The sequence below is a fragment of the Hermetia illucens genome, chromosome 5, assembly GCF_905115235.1.
Source record: "Hermetia illucens chromosome 5, iHerIll2.2.curated.20191125, whole genome shotgun sequence".
NCBI lineage: Eukaryota > Metazoa > Arthropoda > Insecta > Diptera > Stratiomyidae > Hermetia > Hermetia illucens.
Genome location: NC_051853.1, coordinates 14,323,164 through 14,347,276, shown reverse-complemented (window position 1 = coordinate 14,347,276; position 24,113 = coordinate 14,323,164). Strand labels below are relative to the sequence as shown.

The 24,113-nt window shown below is 37.2% G+C and overlaps 1 protein-coding gene across 3 annotated transcripts in view; it reads left to right on the top strand.

Moving 5' to 3' along the window:
* LOC119656982 overlaps nucleotides 1-24,113 on the top strand; it is a 260,103-nt gene that overhangs the window by 218,823 nt on the left and 17,167 nt on the right. For 2 of the 3 annotated variants that reach the window (XM_038063716.1, XM_038063717.1), the window contains one exon: nucleotides 9,209-9,502. In XM_038063716.1, the coding sequence (XP_037919644.1) occupies nucleotides 9,209-9,502 (294 nt within the window). Of the gene's footprint in view, nucleotides 1-8,719; nucleotides 9,087-9,208; nucleotides 9,503-24,113 lie in introns of all 3 variants that reach the window. The other variant, XM_038063715.1, reaches the window with a different exon arrangement.

Here is a 24,113-nt window from a genome sequence, read left to right as displayed (position 1 = left end):
TGATCCACGTATCAACGAACGTCTCATCTCTAAAATTTACCGGCATGTCGTCCGTCCTGTCGCTCTCTATGGTTCTGAGTGTTGGCCGACTATAAAAGACAATGAACTGTCTCTTGCGACTGATCACAAAGAGCCGTGAACGGAATAAAGACCGAAGAAAATGAAGAAGATCGCAAGCACCGATGTAGTCTCAGATTGCTGGCCGGAATGATTTGCTCCATCATTTTATATGCGGCACGTGTCTGGAAAGAAGTATAACGTGTCGTGTTTACCCAACACCAAACGAAAAAACCTGCTTGGTGACAGTTATGGTGTGCAGCACTTTCAGAATAACCTCATGCAAAAAATTATTCTGTTAAATCTTTTCTTAAGCGATACATATTTTAAGACAAAATCAGAATGAATCTAACTGAAAAAGATAGAGAATATCACAGGGGGCAAGATAAAGCTCACTGAAAAGGGACAACAACAATGGAATGATTTTCAAAAGCTATCACTGTATCATTTCCCGTATTGAGGAGTGGATTCAGTGGTTACAAAAAGTGTCAGTACCAATTAAGGTTTGATGATTTTTCACTTTGACGTGCCAACCCCGCTGTGAACGGGACAAAGGCTAAAGAAAAAGAAGAAAATTTTCCCTTTTTCCTGAATTTGGTTCCACCTTGAAGACCCAGAGCATGCTAAGCTTACCTGTTCGGGGACTGGAGACCCCGCATTCCCTTAAAATCAACGTGGAACTATGCTCTTCATTGCATGTAATGGGATTCACAGTTCCCAGCTTTCTACAAAATTTCCTATCAATTGGCTGAGGCATGAACCACGACAGGAGTCAACATTTCTGAGATAAATGTGTGACAAGCAGACAGACAGGCGGACGGATAGATAGATAGACAGGCAAAAAGAAACAGACAGACAGCAAACCGATTTTAATAAGGTTTCGTCTTACACAGAACCATAAAAAGAAATACAACGAATTCTATTCAATCTGAAGTTAGAAATTACTACGTGAATTGAGAATGATAGTAATAATTATCGATGGCACAACAATCCAGTTTGGATCTAGAACTTAAAGCATGTTAGAGTACTTCATTCAAAAGAACATTGGGATTACAATCAGGTCCTTAACCGCTACTAATCCGTAGTCTCGAAATAAAGACTTCCCTTGTCAATTTTCCAGCCGTAGACATCCATTTTCAACTAAATTAAATATTTTCGTTTGAAAATTGACCTCCACGCTCTCCTTGTTATAGTTGAGTGATTTTTAGGTAAGACCTGTTCTTACAATGTGGCTTCCGCTGAAGGAACTTTGTAGGAACTTCTTTTTCTTTTGGACGGATCCCATTCATTCTTTAGTGGAGTATAGGGCATTCACACAGCCAGACTTTGTTTCAGTTTCATTGCTAATCACACTTAACGCTGTGCAAGTGATAAGCTCACAGCAGCGAGACAAACACAAGATGAACACAAATACCCATGACGACTGTGATTGAAAGATTAACGCTCTACCCCCTCAATCATCGCGCATTTCAGATGAAAAAAGGCGGATCTTTCATTTTTGACTGCAATTTGATTTATACAAACAATTAAAGCATTTCGGGAACCAATTTTTCATTTCTTCGGTGTTTATTTCTTCTCTACTATTGCTAAAAGGAATAATTGATTTCCGAAACACGGTATTTGTTTGAATAAAGCAAATTGTAACCAAAAAAGGAAGCATACTGAAGTTATAAGGGCTCTAAATATGTTAAACATTTAAGTAGATACGAAGTAATTATAAAAAATATAAAAGTTATAAAGATTTTAGTATGCTTCTCTCAGTGCTGTACCATAGTACGTTTCCGCTAATATCGATTTTGGAAAATGTTTTTCTAAGGATATATCTTTAGTTTACACATTTTTAGAATCAAAGAAAATTGGTTGTTACTAAGCGTGTTAAAATGACCTTTGATTGTTATTATTGCAGCTCCGCATATTTACACTAGTTTATTCTCCGAAATCATCTTTTTTTTTCAACTGAAATATGTTTATTGGGTTTTTCAGATTATTTTCATCAATATACATACATGTAACATTTAAAACCAAATAACCCAGCAAGGTCAAGATTCCAAGAATTTCATTTCATCATATCCATAACCAATAACTAGCCAATATCTAATCAGCATGTTTACATCTATCCAAACATTAATTCCCCCTTCCAATGATGTTTTCATCAGCTGTATCATTCTAAGGTTACTACTATAAACTATAGTTTTGATTACTAGGAAATGTTTTGCTTTATATCGTAAGGTAATTCTGCAGTTTTCTACTACCAAGGGTACGTCACCTTCACTAATTGCATTCTAGTAAATTCTCCGTAAAAAAGATTAGAAAAAAGGTTAATGTGTAGTATTCGCAGAATCCACACTAGTTTAATAGTATTTTTGATATACAAATGGTTCGTCATAATGCAACTCGTTAAGATTTATATGACCCGTTGAATCTATCTTGTTTTGTAGTTGAAAATAATTTTAAGGGGAGCCTCAAAAAATATTCTGCTATTTCCGATACATTTGAATTGTATCTAAATTATTCTTATCTATCTTTTTCAGTATAGTATGCACTTTTCAATGCAATGATGCACGAAACTGCACAAGCCATCCAAAGAAATAATAAAAAAAAATTAATAAAAATATAAGATGGGTTAGGAAATATTGTATTTTTCCTAATGAGTAGGTTACTCTCTAGTAGTTTTTCTAAAGTAGATATAAATTTCTAGATGTTTTTATATTAAATGGTGCTGTAAAATCAGGAGGCTTTTTGGGAAGAAATTATCATTTTCTTCAATTTTCAAGGGATCACCAGTGAAATGTGTATCTATCCAGATTGGTGGAAATATAAATAAAAAGGAAACAGTTTTCATGAATTTACTTTGGTATTAAACAAAACCTTGTTAAAATCACATCAATGGCTATTCGTCTATCTATCTGTCTGTCTGTTTGTCTGTTTGTGATTTTATCAGAAACGATTATACCGATTGACACGAAATTTAGTGGAAATGTGGGAACTGTAAACGCCCACACATACAGTGAGTTACATCCTTTTACATTCATTTTAAGGGGGTCCCCTTATAAGCAAAAGGGGGTTGTAAAATTTTTTCCACCAGCTGTAGTCATGTGGTATATCAAATAAAAAGTTTCTATTACCAGTTTGCGGAGCGGATCTTAGTGTTGACATTTTTTTTGAAAGGCGGGGAGTGCGTGGGCTATAAAGAGGTCATCTTCTTCACAAACTCTATTTTATAGACTACCTAACCGAAAAATCTGAAACAAATCACAAAGCTGCCGTGCTAAATGCATATCCACTACGGGCTGCATACAAATGCAATTGGTCCAGCACTCAAATGTATATACTTCTACAAAAAATACACAAAACCTTTCATACCTGAGTGTCAAGTGTCAAACTTCCGATTTTGGACTGGTTGTCTGTAATTTCATAATTATTGTACAAAATGACTTGATCAAAGTAAAAAAATAAATAAAAGATAAAAGATTGCAGCGTTCCCGCAAGTGGCTACATGTTGGTAGCTCGCTTTTTTATGCGGAAACACAATAAACAATTAAATATGCAGAATAACAGCAAAAAGCGAGTTAACAACATCTGGGTCCCAAAACCGGATGAAACGGAACTTGACAACAATTACCAGGGGTGTAACCATCGTTTCACTTCTCAGGAATATTTAATAAGTCCTGCACAACTGAGGAACCATGCGGGGAGGGGATATTTTCTTCGCAATTAGTGAGGCCTCACCTCTAAAAGACGTCCTGAACCCCACAAAATTAAAACAATTTTCATTTGCGACCTTGACGAGTTGTCTTATTGATAAGCGTAAATGTGTACCAAACGACGAGTTGCATAGATCTAAATTAGCGCAGGATGGGAATTCAATTGGGTTGTTTAGGAGTTCCGGAAAGGGACTTTGTCGAAACGCCCCTGTGGATTGGTTATTTTAGTTGGTTCCCTTCTGGAAGTACCTTGCTAGCTACGGTTGACAATTACATCGGGTAGCTTAGTATGAAGTTGTCCTTCCTTCCAACTGGGTATCTGTACCCAAAGATGTTAAATACACTTCGTATCTACTACTATGGATATGATGGATGCACGGAAATTTTTACTGGTATAGGTTGCATCTTTTATATCCTTTCGGTAGCTTTTCACGAAAAATTCATTTTTTACCTATAGTTTTGCTGAAGGTAATATAGGATGGTGAAGTAACAAAGAGCATAACAAAGGGGATAACACTAGTTGTGGCATAGATCTTGCTCTGATAGTTGAAATTCACCCTACATAGAATCTATATACCCAATGGTAGTGAATTACCACGAAGAGAAATGTTGAATTCTTGCGGAACAGATTCCTTTGGATCTTCCTCAGATTTGAACTGAATTTCTTCGGCAGTTACCTTTGATTATAAGAAATGGGACGACTTGCGTAGTAGAGTGCCAATCAAACTGACTACATTTTTGCCAAGCACTCAATTCTTTCCTTTATTTCAATATGGGGCCTATTCAGAAGTTTTTTCCATTCCATTCTTAAGGTTTTGTGGAAAATAAAATTTTATTAAAATCGGTTCAAATTGATAGACAAGGGGTAGCTTCCTCCAAACTCCAATTTTTAGTTTTAAATGTAAATATATATTTCCGGAGCGACTTACTTACTTAGTTTTATACTGATGAAGGGGATAAGTCGTTCCCGAAATATATATTTACATTCAAAACTAAAAATTGAAGTTTGTCTATCAATTTTGGACTAAAAGTAGCAAGACGAGCGTGGCTGGAAAAGTAGCGGCAACGGTGGATTCGACGATTTAACAGCAAGATTAACTATCACCTAATCCAATTTCTGTCAGGGCATTGTGGTTACAGTAAGTAGCTGCCCCTTTTGCTCTGAATGGGATTGGACACTTGAGAAGCCTGACCTTGGGAAAATATCTGAAAATCAGCATAAGCCCTCGGAACACCGTTGGGGAAGTGCGCAATGAAATCTGTAATCGAAAGGATTTAGAACGAACTTGGTAAAACAGACAGTGCTCGAGGAGGGGAAGGCTTGGTGGCTTAATACCTAGCCTCCTCGCAAAGTGATATTCTACAGCTGTTACGCGGGAAAGAAGAAAGCGGGGGTGACTTTAATGGATGAGAATCCCACAAATTGGCGAGGTAGCCTCTTTCTAAGATTTCCATTTCTAGATAGACACTAAACCGATTTTAATAAAATTTGGTTTAACACAAAACCTTAAAAACGTGATGGCATCTATCTTACATGAAACCATTTTTCGCGAACGGATTGAAATCGATGACGTTTTGTAGATTTTGCTTATATGGCCATGAATAGAGGAAGACGAGACAGGGATTCAGAATTAAGATCAATGTTCACAGTGTAACTTTAATAAATATAATGGAGTCGCGCATGGAGAACACCATATGCCATAGTTATAAAAAGCTCCAACCATAGCCTCCTCTTAAATCAATTTTGACATCGATGGTTTTGGAGCATTGTTACCGTAAGCTCCACATTATTTTTCACCGACTCCACATGCGTTCTACTTTTTACGGATGTAAAAGGTGACGAAAACAGCTTAGGATTTCGTACCAGGACAGAGGCAACTCATCAGATGCTGCTTGAAGTCTGTCCTGGAAGCAGCGTGACCGAAGCGGTCGTCTTTTAATTTTTGATACTTTGATGTCAAGCCCGAAAAGAGATGTTCGTGGACCGAAATAAATGGAAGTAAATTAGTGTCCACTTCGTTCGGTCTGACATTAAGTGCATTCGGAATTAGGACTCCTCAATCCCTAAACAGTTCCAGTTTGGCTATCATCCCTGTATATGAAGCGTTTTTGATGTCAGCGTTCCTTGTATTGAAGTTAACAATGAAACTTTTAACAAACATAAGAGTTTTTACTAAACCATTACTTTGAACTATTCTGCGCTTTATACCTGATAATTCTTGTGGGGACTTCATGATCGCATGGCTAAGGAGGCTTTATTTTTGTAACACGCTTTGTTTGACCTTTTCGAAGGTAATCTTTTCACGAAGGATGTACCTCACCTTGAAAACTTCACTTAACTCTTGGGAGGGCTCAAATTTGGCTATAAAAAGGCCGGATTGAGATTTTATAGGAATCGGGGGATTCGTACTGTGGAGAGCCTTATCTTGTTTGGTCACAAAATATGCAATCGAGCGAACTTTCAGAAGTGGGCACTCTGAAATGAGTTCGGCCATAATTTCTTCGGGATCAGTTTCCCTATGGAGACCGTGGATGATTATGGACTGTGTTCTAAGGGATGGAGGGGTTCTTGCTTTTTAATGAGCAGCATTAGCATGGTTCCCTGTGGGCTCTGATAAAATTAGGGTTCTATCACCCCTCGTGTTTTTTAAGGTCGCCTTTAGGGATTTCAGTAGTTGTGGGAGATTAATATTATATACCGTAATTGGAGGAATTTTCTCCTTTGTGGGTTTTAAGACACTAGCAGTGGAGGCACTGACACTTGGCACTTGGGAAGCAATTACACTTTTAGCACTCCCTTGTTGTTTTTTGGGCTTTTTCCGCTGAGAAACGTTGTGCTTCTTCGATGACTTCAAGGCACATCTTTTGTTCTTCGAGTTCCTCTTTTGGTTAATTTGTAGGCTCCTTCTGCGTTGGATGGGATGACGAAGTCGCTGCTTGGCATGGTTCGCGCAGTGGGGGATAGTCAGCTGGTACTTGCGTTGGCTTGGTCAGGGCAGCAGCGTGCTGTCCCACGTTCATAGCGGGAAAAACTGTCGCCAGCATAGGTTGCAGGGATTTCATTGTGTCCCTAAGTTCGCTGATCGTTTTCATCACCACCTCGATTTGAGTAGGCTGATTCTCATTTTTTCGCAGCACATTATCGTACTTAGCTCGCATTTCGTTGAGTGCGCTGGCCTCCTTAGGCCTTTGTTGATGTTTTTTAGAGTCATTCTCATCGAATTGCATGGGTAACTCCGGCCTCCCGGCATCTTTGGAAACATCATTAATAAGATAGGCATCGTTGGTTGTTTTAAGGCGCTTAGGGCCGCTTTTCTTCTTACTCATTACCTGAAATTACTAAAATCTATTGTTAAAAGACGTTTTCTTAGTTTATGGAAGAAAAAGAAAATTAATTTTCAAAATTAGTCGGCCCAGAGTGCCTAAAACTTGGTTGATGAATCATAGCGTCCGGCGGCAATATAAATCCCTGCTCCTGAAAGCTGGCAGTTGATAGCGGCGGTGAGAATTTTCTCTGGGTAAGCATGAGTGCAGGTTGGTGGCAATCCACTTTCTTTGAACCTGAAAAGAAAAGTATCTCCTGTCCATGCCACTCACAGGCAGAATAAATCTGCTCTTTAGTGCCCAAAGAATCTGATATCTATAGAACTATTGTTGAAATTCGAAAAGGGTGATAGATAGTTTTCTGTACCTAAAAAGAGAGGATTTTCTTTCATTTGTTTACGGTCCTCCCTTAAAATCCAATTTGATACTATCAAAATAACAAAAGTCATGACTCTACGCTTCAAAACTGCCAAGTCAGATTTAGTAGTAATTTTGCTAGTCAGATGTAGATACACAATGCAGACTCAGTATTAATGTATAAATAATACTTTTGCCTTGAGGCTGAAAATTACCGTGGCAAATACAATCTATTCATATCGTCTGAGCTAACGTATCTAAGAAGTGTGCAGACTTAATGAGACAACAAGAACTACTTTCAAACTGTTGATTCAAGGTTTTATTTCTTCTATTTACAAATGAGACAAACCGACATTAGATTCGTTACGAGAATTTAGTTTACTTGACTGTGTATGGTCATAAAGAGTTAGCGTCGGTTTGAATCGATATCTTAACAAGAGTTGAGAAGAATTTTTTGGATCTGAAAGAGATAATTTTCTGTAATAAGTGGATTCGAGAAAAACATGAATGGGGCTGAAGACATGTTTGTAAATGTGGTAATAACAATTATAAATTTTCCATATTGTTCGATAGAATGAATATGTTGACATTCACCTAATTATTTATAGCTCAAAATCTATTCAATTATACAATGTATCTATACCAAGGAAAAGATGGAATTCCTCCTCAGTACTGCGTGTATGTTAAGCTTAACTAGATTTGACCAATTAATCATTTGTCCATCAGGTTTTTTGCGGGCACGTCATGCTGTTCATTCAGATATTCAAAATTTGAAATTGACTAGCTAATTATGGGACCAAATACACTCTAAAGATATGCATTGGAAATATATAGATACGAGTTCCTAAAATATCCGCAACAAAAACCACAGTTTGTCGCAATAGCTTTGTCAAGGTTCTGAAATAGCAAACCTTTTAATTATACCCAAATATTATTCATCGATGTTAGGTTTTCCGATTGAAATGGATTCAAGGGCAATATCGTCTGCAGCCATAAAAGAGTTCACTGCGTAAAAAATCAGGGAGGTCATGTCACAAAGAATTGCAAAATGTCAAAAAGATACTTTTTGGGTTTTTTTTTTGTAAATTGAAATATTTTTTGGATAAAAAACTATGTCAACCAAATAAAATATCATTTTCACACGAAATTAGAAACTTGTAGCCAATCACGCCAACATGATGCTAATTTGTAATCTGCAACACACGCCTGGTATGACTTACCAGATTATCATTCAAAAAAAACCTTGTCTAATTTATTCAATCTCGTTTCGTGTTCAGATGAATTATTAAAACTAGACGTGATCGGATTAAGTAGATTTAGCGCATTGGAAACGGACATACATACACAGGAAACATGATAAAATTCCGATATAAACGAAAGGACCAACAACCCGCACAGACCTCCAACAATGTCACGTCAACTAACTCTACGCAAATCACGACCACCCCCGCTCAAAGTTCGGCTCAGCTATCTTCTGTAGTTCATGGTAGTCTTAAGCGAAGTACAAATAGTTCTAAGAAAGATACAGAAAACAAGTTTTATAATCATGAGTACAAATCTGCAACACTTTCACGAAATGATATTGTGGATATGTCGAGACGAGTCATACAAAAGGAGCAACAGGATTGCATCAATGCTGTGGTTGTAAGTTTTATTTATGGAAATGAGAGGCTGTTGTAGCGTGCATAGATTCAAAAGCTCTTATATCAAATGATAGATTTTATTCTTCATAATTAAACTAATCTATTTCCCTCACTTTATCACAGGAACTATTTCAGCAGCTCCAAACCAGTTCAGAGCCAGCATTATGTCCTGAACCATTGCGGCGAGCGTTAGCTAGCGGTCCGTTAGCTGGTCGACGATTTCCTCTTGGGTGCCTAGGTGACGCTGCAGAATGCTTTGAACTTCTTCTGCACAGGGTCCATTCGCATCTTTCATCAGACGATGGAGATTCCTGTGAGACAGCAACGTGTGTTGCTCATCGACGTTTCGCAATGCGTGTCATTGAACAAAGCGTCTGTAAATGTGGTGCCAATTCTGAACAACTGCCATTCACTCAGGTAAGTTAAAAGTCAGTATTTATTAACCTGAAGTCTTGTGGTTGGGACCCTCGTGCTAAGTTTTGCTGGTAGTGAATATTGGTTGCTTGAAACCGTGACTAATATTCTCGTGTACAATGAACGAATTCAAAAGACTTAAGCGACAAACTTTTTTCATGATCGCTGTTTATTCGGAAAATTGCAATAGTTAAAAGTAAGAAAGTTGAGGTAAATGACAAATTATGTGGTAATACATTAATTTGGAACGTATAATGACAATAGGATCTATATTTCAAGCGAATTCAATTACTCCCGCTGCATCACAATCTCCTGCCCCTGACTGGAGTCATGACACAAAATCTTTCTTATGATGTAATTTCAATTTCGTATTTTTGAAGTATTAACGTTTAAAATAACACTCCGCCTTGCAAAAAAAGAAAAAGATACGAGAGTTGATCTTGTGCAACACTCCTCAGAAAATTCGATGATGATGATGAGTTCATCATAAATTAAATGATAAACAACTGGGGGCCGCCTGACGGTATATAGCTTTCACTTGCTGTCGGCAAGAAGAAAATAAATTAAGCAAATAAGAAAATGGAAAAAAGGAACCGGTCCACTCACACCTATATCAATTTGAGTAAAATATTTGGGAGTCGTAAAAAATCCGAGCGAAAAGAAGTTATAGGTGGCAATGAGAAAGCAAATTTCATTTTTTGAGGTCAGAGGTTAGTGTCTACGACAAAGATGAATAACGTGTTTGTTTACGATTTCAAGGTGCATGTGGAGATTTCTTTTTATGGTATGCGATATCTATGCAGATTAATACATTTCCTCTGCCATTAATGACGATGATTTTGTCTTCTCTTTAGCTCTTTCTTTCTTAAATCCATGTCTTTCTCAACACCTATGTCACTGCGAATCACAACACAGATTTCGAAGATGCAAATAACATTCAGTGATAATTCGAAAAAACTAGATTACATGAATTCGTATTTGTCTAAATATCTCATTGTCTATTCATTTTGGGAATAAAATGAAAAAGATACAAGCAAGTATCTTCACAACTGATGCGATACACATGCATTTAGCGGAAATTTATAACACTTTTTAAAGGCAGTAGTCTTGAAGCTTCATATATACATCCGGAAACAATTCACTTGACATTGCCGCTAGTTCTATTGTTTAATTGGTATAAAAAACTCTGCCAGTTTATTGTCCGTCTGAACGCATTAGTTTTTGGATAAAACTTTTTTTTTTCAATTTTTCACAGACAATATAACAATACCAAATTTATAAAACAGTTTCCTCAGGAGATATTATGCGTTCAAGCACTTTTCCGGAAATTCAAACTTTTCTTAGCTCCATGGAAGCATAAATTCAATTAATTGTATCCGTGAAATGGATACTGATATTGTATCTAAATTGAAATTTCCAAAATTATGGTAGACGGTTCGTATATACTAAGGGGGATCTGGATGAATAAAGTTTTCTGGATCTCTTATCATTCATTCAACTAAATCTTGCATTTCCTTATGGTTTTCCATTACCATAATCTTATTATCGTGATTGCACCGTAATTCATCTTCTTTTGTCATTACACGAGTGAAGATAAGTTAGTTTGTGTCACAACAAGAGGACATCTTGGCACATATTGAGTAACGATCAATCAGATTTTAAGCAAACTGGAAAATTATCCGTTGTAAATGGACTATGGCTAGGGGGCATACCACTCGCCTTTTGCCCACAATTTTGGCCTCTTCCGATAAATCTTTTGGCATAAACTTCTCAGGGTTTGGAGGTATCGATAACGATTGATTATGGGAGGAACTCATGATAGATGGCACCCTTTGAGTCGAAAAAAAACAGTGAGCATCATTTTAACAGTCGATCTCACCTAGTGAGCTCGTTTTGGCCTTGGTGAATTTTTTGAATTCCAACTGGGGCGAACCATATATACCATAAGCCACATATAATGATGGGTTTCAAGAAGTTTCCATTAGCATTGGCCATTTCCAAGAGCTCCTCTGTCGTCAGTCGTGGAATGAACTGAACATCTTCAATTTTTGGGTCAAAATCTCCAGAAATGACCAAAATGAGATGTTGCACTCGTCTGCCACCTCTAAAGTCGTCAAACGACGATTGGAATAAACAGAGGCGTTTACTTTGGCCACATGAAAGTCAACAATTGAGGTTGAAGGCCTTCCTGAAGGAGGGTCATCTTAAGTTGATATTCTGACTTCCTTGAACCGTTTAAACCACTCGTGACACCATGAACGACTAATCGCTACTTCATTCATGCCAATGACAAAAAATGCAGAGCAACAAAACAAAGTAGAGATTACTCTAAAAGTTCCCGCTAAAAAATAAGCTCCGAACCAGCTGTCAACGTTAAAGCAAAGCCGCGCATTTTGAAAAGTCCTGGAATTTTTTGATCAGACCTCGTATATCTGGAGAAAATAATAGGACTCAGTCTAGTACTCCACCGGTTTTAGGACTTGGGACAGAAAGCATGATCGATTCTGCTGCTTCCCACCGAATTTCTTCGCAGTAAGTATCACCGTTTCTGCGAAAAGCGATGTGATGTGATAGACAGGCAGACAGCCAAGCGGGCAATGACAGATTTCAATAAGGTATCGTTTTTCTATTTGATCCAAATATCACTTGCAATAGCTGTTCTTCCGTCATTTCCATTAAATTGAAGGAGTTTACCAATTTCTTTACTTGTCATGTCCTCCGATCCTTAATTTTTGGTAGGGAAAGTGCAAGAAATCTTTGTTAACCACTTTTGTGAAAGGAGTTTTTCAATAAGTATTGATGCAGCTTGGTTTTAACTTCATTAGTGGAGGCCACGGTTTGGACTTGAATTTCTGTTAAAGTTAAAATCAGCTCCACTAGCAACCTATCTATAATATGATTCATTGGCCCCATTCTTTTTGGATAGAAACAGGAAATACATTTAGGCACAAAGTGTAGGGCTCCTGTCTCGGACAAAGTTCTAGATAAAACACCCCCCTGTTGTGTCTACCACACTAACCTGGAACCTTTTCGCACATCACTGCTGGGCAGGCCCCTTCAATGTAGGAACACACATCCGATGATTCAGGCCCCTCAGCTACCCTGCCATTGGCATTATTCATCCCCCTCTTTTTCGCCTTAAGAGTTCCTTGAGTGATATGTTCGACTAGGATCCACGTGTCCTCGCTCTGCATCATGGCCACAATTATGGTACTCGCAGGAATTTGACATGCCGATGGCGCAGAAGAAATAAGTATGGCAGGTATCATTTACCACATGCTTGCAATAAACGCAGCCCAGCGACCGTGTTTTCCCAATTGTCTGTAGGTAAGACTGCAAATATCCGTGTTCGCGCTGAGTGATTAGGTTAGGGGATAGTCAATTTCAACATAATGTTGGTCTGCCCCTCAATTCTCTTTTCCACGATTGCTGCCATGCACTGAGAGTGTGGGCTTGGTCTTTACAAGCGACGGCTTTTCTAAGGTATATAGACTTCCGTATGCATCATGGAAATCGATCGGAGTAACTTCTGGCTCTGAGGTGGTACAATAGACGGACGCATCTCACAGAGCTCCTCGTAGTTGTACTTGAACTGGACACTTACGTTACATCTTCTTATTCTTCATAAAGAAGAACGAACGCAATCGCACTTTTCAGTAAACGGCGCCTGCTGGATAAAGGGCCTCCGTCTCTGGCCATCAGGCGCTAACATTCTAGCTGCGCCTTTATCTGTGGTGTTGCGAATCTGTTTAAAGTAGCTCACACACTCACCAGAGTTATTTCACCGCTTGCTTTGACAAGGCCATGATTTGACCAACGTAAATAGGGAGGACTATGGTAACCTGGTCAGTACGACCACTTCAGTTTGCTCCAGAACTAGATAGATTCCATACTCAGTCATCCATCTGTGGACTCGTGGCATTATAATTCCCGGTGTCCGGGTATCTGACCAGATGCTATTTGTTAGGTATCTCGAGAGGTAGAAGGCTATCGTATGGGGCGTTCAAAAAATTTGGACCAAGAATAGATTCCTCAGCTGCCTCCATCCTTCACTCTCCTTCCCGGTTCTCGTAGATGCCAATTTTTTCGAAATTCTAGTAATAATTTCTTCTGAATTAACTTCAGTTTGGTCCACATTTTTTTGAAACACAATCTGATTTTTAAACGCGTCGAATATTCCGTAACCGCATGGCGCGGAACAGTAGATAAGTAGTGTAGCGTTCTCGGAAACTCCTGGAGAGAGCGAAAATGCATTCCGTTGAATTGTGAACGTTGGCATATAGGCGTGATGGTCGCGCTACGATCCGTTTAAGAAATATTGGCCATCATATATATATCGGAAAAATAATATATTTCTTTTTAGTACACCTAATATCATCGGCTTCACCTTTGTTTGCTTGGAAGATCGACTCAGAATCTCTGTTAAGTTTATCAAAATTGTTGGGGTCTTAGCTCCTACCTAACTAGAACTAATCGGGACGCTCCCTTGATGCACATACTCCAATCAAACGCATAATGCATTTCCCGTTTCTTCCAGCGATTTATTAGGTACCTAAGAGCTCTGACACTGTGTCCAATTGAATTTTCTTCCTTTTATAGGGCGCACTGCTCTCTAGCCTGTCGAGAGTTAATTGGAGGCGGGGTTCTCTAGGGCCTCTGATTATTAAATTGAAGAATGGCGGACCTGTACCTCAGAGTTTGCCTACTCATTTGGGGTTGTCTAAACAAGAAAGTAACCTTTCAGTAAATGGGTCTATTGTGCCAGTAATCTTTCACCACCAACTTCGGAGGACAGGAAGGGTCCTTAAGGTAATTTCATCTAACGAGTATCGTGTCATTTTAACATGGTCTCTAGATTGGACAGGCGAGGATAAGCGCCTTATAACAAATAAGAGTCTGCTGAGGCCGCACTTTATGAAGGATGTCCATCACCCAGCATTGTTGCTTGAAACGAAATCTATCTGAATTTGTACCGAGTACTCGACTTGTCAATTCTGTTTTTTGCCTGCTTGACACCAAAACTCTCAGAAGTCCAAACTCGCCTTCCTGTTGTATGGTTTTATCAAGCATTTCTGTGGCAAATAAGAGCGTGGCAAAATTGTTATAATTGAATCATCCATCCAACACAGGATTCATACAACGGCGCCAACCGCCGAGAATCGGATTGAAGAAATATCTTCCATGAATGCTCTTGGAGTCTGTTCTCTCAGAGGATTATGGTGATGTCTGGGCTAAAGAATAACCTTTGATTGCGAGATTTCGTGGCAAAGAACCATTTCAAATGAGTCCTTTGCTAGTGGTTAGTTTTATTCAACTTGCAATCGTAACAGTGATATCTCCTCCATCCACCTACAAAGAGTCAGAAAAAGTGCTGTGAAGAAGCATGTGTCCCTTTGAATGGTTGGCAATAGGACTCTCCGCAGGGCTTTGGCGAATTTCACCACCCCAACGGAGTGCTCCTAATTCCTCTACAATCTTCTCAAAGTTCCCCAGGAACGTTTGCATTCTCTGCCAAATTGGATGCCACAGATCCAATTCTGATATTGGATCACGGACGCGCAAGGAAGGCTGATTTCAAATCTCCGCAGTTTACGGTACCGGTAGTGTCCCCAATACTAGTCTCAACGCTTTGTTTCTCAACAGCATATGTGCATACTGTCAAAAATTGCTAGCGAAAGGTGGGGTTTATGAATACACTCGATGCATCCTCTGCTCTTTGCGCCTGCGTCTTGAATACGGACTGACCTCACCATTATGACCTTTGGCTGTAGAAAAAGGTTTATGATTGGTCTCTGGAATGTGCGCATGGTACTTGAGAATGGTATTGAAGGCCCCCCAAATGTTCCCTTTCTCTAACTTAAACGAAAATTGCACCTACATAAGGGGTAGACTGGGATTCACTCTAGTAGAGGACATTTGTTTGTCGAAATATCTGAACAATAAGCTATATTTTAGGTAACAACAGAAAAATTGAATTGGTCCCCATACATGTAAAAGGAGGGTGTAAAAAATTTTTTCACCAAATATAGTCGTGTGGGATATCAAATGAAAGGTCTCGATTAGTACTTTTCGAAGCCGGTCTTAGTTTTGAGATTTGTTAAAAAGGCGGGGAGTGGGAGGGCGGAAATTGATGATTTCCTTAACGAACCCATTCTCAGAAACTACCCAACCGAAAAATCTGAAAAAATTCATGAAGCTCCCTCTGTATGGTGCCCAGGCCTCAAAATACTCTCCCTATCGGTATCTGTTCAAATTAAGTTAATAATAGTATATTGTCATATTTTTGGGAAAATTGAGTAAAACCCCCTTAAGTTTATCCCAGAGTTATAAAAGTTGGTTGTAGTATAAAATATAATATGAAGCATATTATCCCCAAGTTTCATCAAAATCATACTATTACTAACAAAGTTACAGTAGCTCAAAGTTGACTTTACCGTGTAAATTTACTGCAACTAAATATCAAAATCACACTGAAGTGGGTAGTCAAACATGCTAAATGCAAATACATAACGGGCTACGTACAAATGGGATAGTTCTACACTTAAATATACTCACAGAAGAAGCAAACAAAACCTTTCATACCTGAAGCGCCCAGCTTCCAGATTCCCGACTTGTTTTATCTTTTCCAATTTTGCAGAGTCATTCATTGATTCTACTGAGCATACCGAAAATTCAAGTGAAAGTATTAGTCTAGACGGACCACCAGAAATCTATTGACGTATTTTCCTCTTCGTTGTTTATCTATTCAAGTCAATCAAATAATAATTAGGCTTTCTCGATATATTTAACATGATTCAGGGAAATGTATGTAGAGCTGTGTAAAACTTTTAAATTCCGAAAATTCGCCGAATCATCATGGATTATTTCATAAATATGGAAATTTCATTGAAAGCTTAATTCTAAGGTAATGAAGATTAATAACAATAAGAAATCCTAATGGAAAACAATTCAATTTTGATAAAATAGATTGTGAGTGAGCGGCCGATTTCTCTACAGATATTTGAAATTAACTTTCAGACATGAGGTTCAGTTTTAGGTTTTTGAGGAAAAGGTGATAATGACAATTACAATTTATGGTTGAAATAGTATTTAGTGCGAATATGAAAAAGATATGATCATTTGGATGATGAAAAAGAATTCATATCCATTCATAAAAGCACCCCGTTGAATTATCAATGAAATGCTCATTCAAAGTATGAAAATTTTTTCATTTTAAAGAGAAATTTGAAAATGTTTTCATTTTAAAATGGAATTTCAAGATATTTTCACTTTTAACTAAAAATATAACTATTTCCAAGAATAAATATCATTTTATTTTATATTGTTTTGTTATCTAATGTAAAATAAAAATTCAAAATTTAATTCAGAATGAATATTCGGAAGTATTCTTAATTTAAAATAAAAGTATTATTTTAATATATTTTTACTTCAAATATATATTACTTTGAAAATTTGTCCTAAAAAAGCCCTCTAGAATTCATTGTCTGAAAATTAAAAAAATCATTTTTATTTTAAAATAAAATTTGAAGGTAATTTAATGTAATCTAAAGCCTAAAAATAATTTTTAAAATTTAACTTTAGAGTTTTCTTATTCAAAAAAATAAAAAATTAAAATTAATTTTATTTAAGAAGAAATGTAAAAATATTTTTATTTCAATTATTTAGGAATTCATCATAGAAAAACAAAACACTCCTTCATACAAATATAATATATATTTGAAGATAGCTTTTTCAAATATATCTATTGTAGTTTTCCTATGCTACAAATAGAGGGGAATCAAATCACATGGTTGCTATTATATTTCTAAAAATAAGACTTGAAAGTTTTATGATCACCAGTTCCATCGTTGTTCTTTTTTTATACTACTACTTTATAATTAAAAGAAAGATGAATCCAAGAATATGAGGCTGAATAGCGTTTAGCTTTCAATACTTCAGTTTTGTTGATTATTACCACGAATTATACAGTCATTCCTCCATTAATGCAATTGTCTTGAAATTTTACATATTTTTTGTTATAACGAATTTTATTTAATCTTTTATTGACATCCTGACTCGAAAATTGAATTGTTTCCATCCAAATATAGAACTAATTTGAATATTGACATAGCTCTATTGATTGCCAAGAGTAACATCTATTCTAACTGAATATCAATCCAAAAACTATCTTTGCCCGATTTTGCAAAATTTCTATGGTTCGAAAAGCCTAGTGCACGCTTAGATAGATCAACACCTGCTGAACCAAATCCCTGAATACATGTATGTATGTATATTTTGGAATAACATAAATTCTAGGTTTTATCTTCTAGATGATTCTGAATAGATCTTAGATATTCTCGTTTCAAAACCATCTTCTTTGAATTTACGATGATTATTTATCGAAAGAAGTTGGTGTTTGCCTAATAAAAATATTGCACACTTATAACATAAAATCTGATTTGTTCTTGTTAACGACTTCTTCAGATACATCTAATTTGCATTAATGCAAAATGATATTTTCTTCTGGAATATGCTAGCTTTCTAATGCAAAACAGAATAAATATTCACACATTGAAGCTTTCATTTTCGATCTTATTCGTATGGAACTCGTTTGAGTTTGAAAGCCGTACTAGAATGATAATTATGACTTAATGCTAAAGATTAATGGGTGAAGATACTCTCACAATATAGACTAAACACGCGAATTTATAATAGATTTAATTAAGAGCTGTTTTGGAATGAGAGTGATGATTTCTACAAATGCTAATTTATGTTGCATTTATGATGACTTTTCTCTAGAAGATACAATTTAATAAACTAGTCATAGTAGAGTGAAATATCTATTGTATACGCCCAACTATGATTTTCTGGATACAAAGGGTTGGTCATTTGGAGACACAAATGACAGGATCGTCATTATAGATTTACTGTTGATGCAATGTGGTCATCATGGTTTAATTCTTCCACTGATGCTTCCTTTTAATGATATTATCGATTTTTTTATATAGTCTTCCAGTTTATCTTTCAAGGTTCTTATTTTCTATCAACAATCTAGTAGAAAAAAAGATTCAAATGAACTTTCCTTTTCCGCAAAATCTAAAAATAGAAAATGATTGATAATAATTATGCAATTATGAATGCATCAATCTTAAATTTTGAACTTCCTAAATAGATTAAAGTTATTCAGGCGTCAATCTATAAATGTTTGCTATAAAAATATTGTGATTTTAGTAATTTGATACTTGAGATTTTATGCTAACTACCCAAAAATAATCCATATATTACTCAATGCTGACCTCCTTGTCGTCTATTTTGGTTGAGTCTATTATAATTTAAATTTTCTGCCAGATAAAATCAAACTACCAAAAACGCACGATACAAACACAGACTATCTAAATCTAACTGAAATTAAACACCACGCAATCTTCCAATTATGGTATTTTCCATTTCTAAGTTCAGATTTCCGCAATAATCTCGAAATAGAATATTTCGATTTTTTCTAATTTTCGATTAATTTCTCAATTAAAATCATACATATGAGACAATACAGTTCAACAAAAAAAAAAAAAACGACCGGAAACATAAATTCACCAACTAGAAATTTTTTGGATCTACCAATCATAACCATATTTGGAAAGAGTGGAGACACGTCCTCCTACATGTTTGCTGAAATTCGAGGAGAGTGGTAAATTATTACTTTAGTAAAATTGAAATTGACTATTGCCCGAATAGATATATTTATGTAGATACTCCTGAGGAACAGATGCGTTCATTCACTCCGTATTTTTGCAATGATCTAATCGTGATGACTTGGGGGTCGATTTTTGTCTCTCAAGCAGGTTGAACACGCGCTTTATTAGTTCAATAAAAGTGGGAGAAATGTTGGCGAAATTAATTCAATGCGAAGAAAGTTCCTTTTTTTATTTAGTGACAAAAAGAATTTATTGAAGAATTTTTCAATTTTGTTTTGGCATGGGTTATTCTTCGGCGCCAAAAGAACTATCTTTCGCATTTCTTACATTTCTTATTTTGGAAGTTTGAAATGCTCTGATTTTGGGAAATGTGAAAAATTCGAAAATATTTTGAATAAAAATTATGCGTAGAAATTTACATTTATCGTCTTGGATATTCAGAAAGTCGTTGGAAGAGCCTAAATTAGACAAATTCATTTGCAATGTTTCTTCTGTGTTCCAAAGTCCTCTTGCCTCTACTATTAACGACTGCTTTAGGATGATAAAAGAATATATACTACCTCAGTCCAGGATAAAACCGTAAATCGTCCGTGTTTTTATGGTTTTGTTGTCTATCTGTCTGCCTGTCACACACATTTTTTCTTGGAAGCGTTTATAGCGATTGACACCAAATTGTGAACATTCCCGCATAGAGTGAGGTACATCATTCTACATGGAATTTAAGGGAGAGTCCCCATACATTTTTTTCACCAAATATAGTCATGTGGGGTCTCAAATCAAAGGTCCCGGTTAGTACTTTCTGAAGCCGGTCTCAGTTTTGACATTTGTTGGGAAGGTGGGGGGTGTAGTAGAAAGTGATCATTTTTTTTCAAGAACCGAAAAATCTGCAAAAATCAAAAAGGTGCCACTGCATGTTGCCTAGTCTCAGAAATACCTTCCATATCGATATCTATTGACATAAAGTAAATAATAGTATTAGTTCATCCTAGAATCATTTGGTGGAAACCGAACTATTACTGACAAAGTTATAATAGGTCAAAGTTCATATCTGAAGCGTTCAGTCTGACTTTTTCGAACTTTTTATCGCTAATAGTGTAAACAAAATGAAAGAAAATTTCTCTCCAATTGGGCCGACCCCCATTAAGTGGATGGATGGGCTCCATAAATTCTAGCACAAAAATGCAAATACTACTTTCCTACTCTCAATGATCAACTTCGAAAATAGACATTTGGGGGCAGTAACAGATCAATGGATGCTTTAGGGGAACTCGTCCATTTCCTCCAGTTCGTGAATCTAGGCAACAATTGGCTGCGAAGAGTCATTTGAATGCTTTGATCGTTTCTGTACTCCATGCTGATGCACATGCTCGGCATATCGTAGTTAGTCACCTGCCTTATTAAATAGTTCTTATACGATAGCACAACTTTGCACTGAAGTAGCAGATTGGCTCATCCCTTACTGGTACCAGTGTTTGGGTTAGTGAAACAACGAATGAAATGATACGTTCAATTCTACCACCATGCCTTTCAGATGCTATTAAAGATCGGTTTTTCCTACCGAATTTCGGCAAAGGATTGGTATATACTATACGTAACCTCTCTCACTAGGAAACGATAAAGTGGCTGCTGTTATTACCAACGAAAGCAATTGGATATGTTTAGCATCTAACTTGTAGATTGAATATCGAAAGCCATATCAATCATTTGCCTCAGAAGAAAACTGAGAAGTTGAGTCTGTATATCGAAGTTAGTGGGAAACGACCAAAAGTGCGACAGGACCATTCAAAACCCCTCAGTTCCACTGGATCAAACCTAGATGAGCCGGGGCCCCAAAACGGTACGAAGGATAAAGAAGAAGAAGAAAATCTCGCTTTGCTTCCTGGATTATATTCATATATATCGGCAGTGCCTACCCCTACTTAAGGAGTTGTTTAGGATATTCGGGATCCTAAGTCCACATCCACTTGATGGTGGACCGGACTAAATGAGGAGCAACTTATTCCCACGTTTTATAGTCCATGGATCCCTAGTTTGGAGCATGGTACCCGAAGCATTAAAAACTTAAAAAACCAAAAAATGACTGTTGGTTTCCTCCAGGGCAGAGGCAACTCATCAGACGCTACCTCACCTCTGCCCTGGGAGCAGCGTGACCGAAAGTGCCAACAGGTGGAAAAACGCTCCCTTTTATCATCGCAAAAATACAAGGTTGCGAATTATATTGGACTAAAACGCTAGTTGTTTTAGTCTAAGCTAGGAGGATATCTAAGTCGAGCCTCCAGCCGATCCGCCTGCGTAGGCAGCAGATCTAACACTATTATATTCTGTCAGTTTAGCTTTCGTAATATTGCCCATTACTTAGAATACTGGTCTCAGCTCCGCTCAAAAAGCTTTCTAAATAGAAATCTTCTTTTAAACGCCGTGCCACCACGGGATATCTGGTAATCTCATCATCCGTCAATCGGTGTAAGTAAAAGATATGGTCGTTAAGAGGTACTCTTGTGTCGGTTGTATCTTTACCATTGTCTGTTTGTGGATGTACCAGTGGTAGTTCGTTTTCTCATCCTTGAATAGTATAGTCACTGCGTATTTTCCGTCAGGTCCGCGGATCAGTGAAGTCTGGTATAGAATTTGACACTAATTTGCGGATGCTGCATCCTTGTCCCGATTATCTGTAACGAAGAATCGCTGGAGAACGTTCTGGAAGTCGACCGTTGATATATATGATGAGTCTGTCCTGATCTCAGTTTAGGAGACCAGTTAGGCGAACTATTTGCTGGTTTAATCGCTTCTTGCCTCTTCACACTTTTCGTCTGCCGAGTTATCAACTCTTGAACAGTTATCTCATCTTGCTTACAAATTTCTTCCCCCTGTTTCGTACCTTCTCGCATGGCCTCCTCTTGCCATTTTACTCCTTCACTTATGACGTCTTCTCTATGGTCTTCTGCTGTTCCTCGGTAGTGATGATCCTGCTGTTTAGTTACTTCCTGCCTCATCACTTCTTGCGATTTTTGAATATCCTGACTAGTAATCTCATGCAGCATGCATGCAACTTCCTCCTGTCATTTTTCAGCTTCTCGGAAGGGATCCGCTTTATAATCTCACTGACGTTTTTATGCCGAAATACTTTTCATCTTGCGGCTCTACAGTTCCTTCTTGGCTCTTCATAGCTCCCCTAAGGACATCCTCCAAATACTCTGAACCTTCCGTTTACTGCTCTGCTACTTCTAGAATGCCCTTTTGTTCTACCGTCACCTCCAACTTCCTTGTAAATTTCTTTATCTTTTCGTTCGATTTTTTTGAACTCTTTTTCAATTGTTCATCATATGTCTGGAGTGCTTTCACGATTTCCTTCTTTCCTTCGTTTTGTTCTTTTACTGCTTCGGTAATTTTTGCTAACCTCTCGTCTTGGTGTGCATCCGCTTCTTCCCGTCTTCTGATTTCTTCTATAAATTTTGCCTGTTTTTCGTTTTGTCGTGCTTCTTTTCCCTCTTGTCATTTTCTAGATTCTTCTTATTGCTTCCTAGTCAATTCTTCCGTCAATTTTTCCTGTGTTTTGGAGATACCTTGCATTAGAGTTGCAATAATGTTATCATTTATTGCGAACGTTCCAGCTGCTTCCTCTCAACAGACGGTGTAGGCTCACATTGGATATCACCTTCCTCGACTTTAATATCTTGCGACTCCGAAGCTTCGCGAAGTCTCTTCTGTAGTTCTGTTTAATTCCCTTCGTAGGAAGCTCAAACACTAACAGCTCCCTTTTCAGCTGCTTTACTTTGAAGCCCTAGAATTTCACCATTCTGGTTTACACAATCCCAGCGCTGCCACCAATTGTTACGTTACTTGCTTTGCGTAGCTGGTACAATTCGAGGCGTATTTACAACCAACGCTATCTGTACTAATTCTAGAACTAGACTGACTCCGAGGGCTGTCCTCCGGCCGGTTTATACCCCGCGAAACATTCCAGAAAAGCATGCAAACATTTTACTAGAAAACTATTATACTTTGCGCATTTGACAATCTCCTTACTGGCATTAGAGTCATCTATTAATAACTATTCTCACTAAATATTCGCCCTACTGTTATAAAATTTAAGTATTCAGGCTAATTGTCATTACTACCATTTATATTGACGTCACACATAATTTTCCCAAAGTGATTTTCATCACAATACATTATAAAAATCGACGAAGTAACTTTTTCGTTTTACAAAATCAAGCGTATCTTAACAACTAATGACATTTATGATGTGAAATTTGACAAAGATGGCAGGCACAGTGCTACCAACTCAATGTAAGAAAATAGAAGCGATACCATTGGTGGGAAATTTAAATCTTATTTTTGGGACGTACCGGAAACATTTCATACATTGAAAATAAGGATGAAGTTTGTATGTAAAAATCATCAACAACTTTATTTTTCGGACTTGCGAATGACGCTAAGAGAGGTTCAGCATAAACTTCGGTCAATATTCCTTTTCAATGGTACGCGAGTTTTTGGAACAACTTGTTAGCTCATATTGACGCCTTTTCCTATAATTAATTCCGAAATTATATTAAGTGTGGTTTTATTTCAAGAAATGTTATCTTGTTCTGCTTTGATCTCGTCCTGTTCGTATCTGAACTGCTTTGCAAGGAGAGGATCTCTCACCAAGTACGGGTTATCGACTTGAAATCAACCAAGCGTATCTTATCTGTTCTCAGACTCAATTGACATGTTTAACAAACAGTGCAGCAAGCGTCAGCACAAAATTGACAATTGTGCATTCAAATAGGCCACAATGAAAAGTATCTGAAGATTTTCCATAAGACCTGTTGAGCTAATAACGCACCGATTATCTTTTCACTCACAACATTTCTCAGCAGTATCTTGCGTAAAAAATCTCTTAAGTTCCAAATGTTTACCTCCATTACCACCATGAAAAGGTGCTAACAAGGCGAAAATGA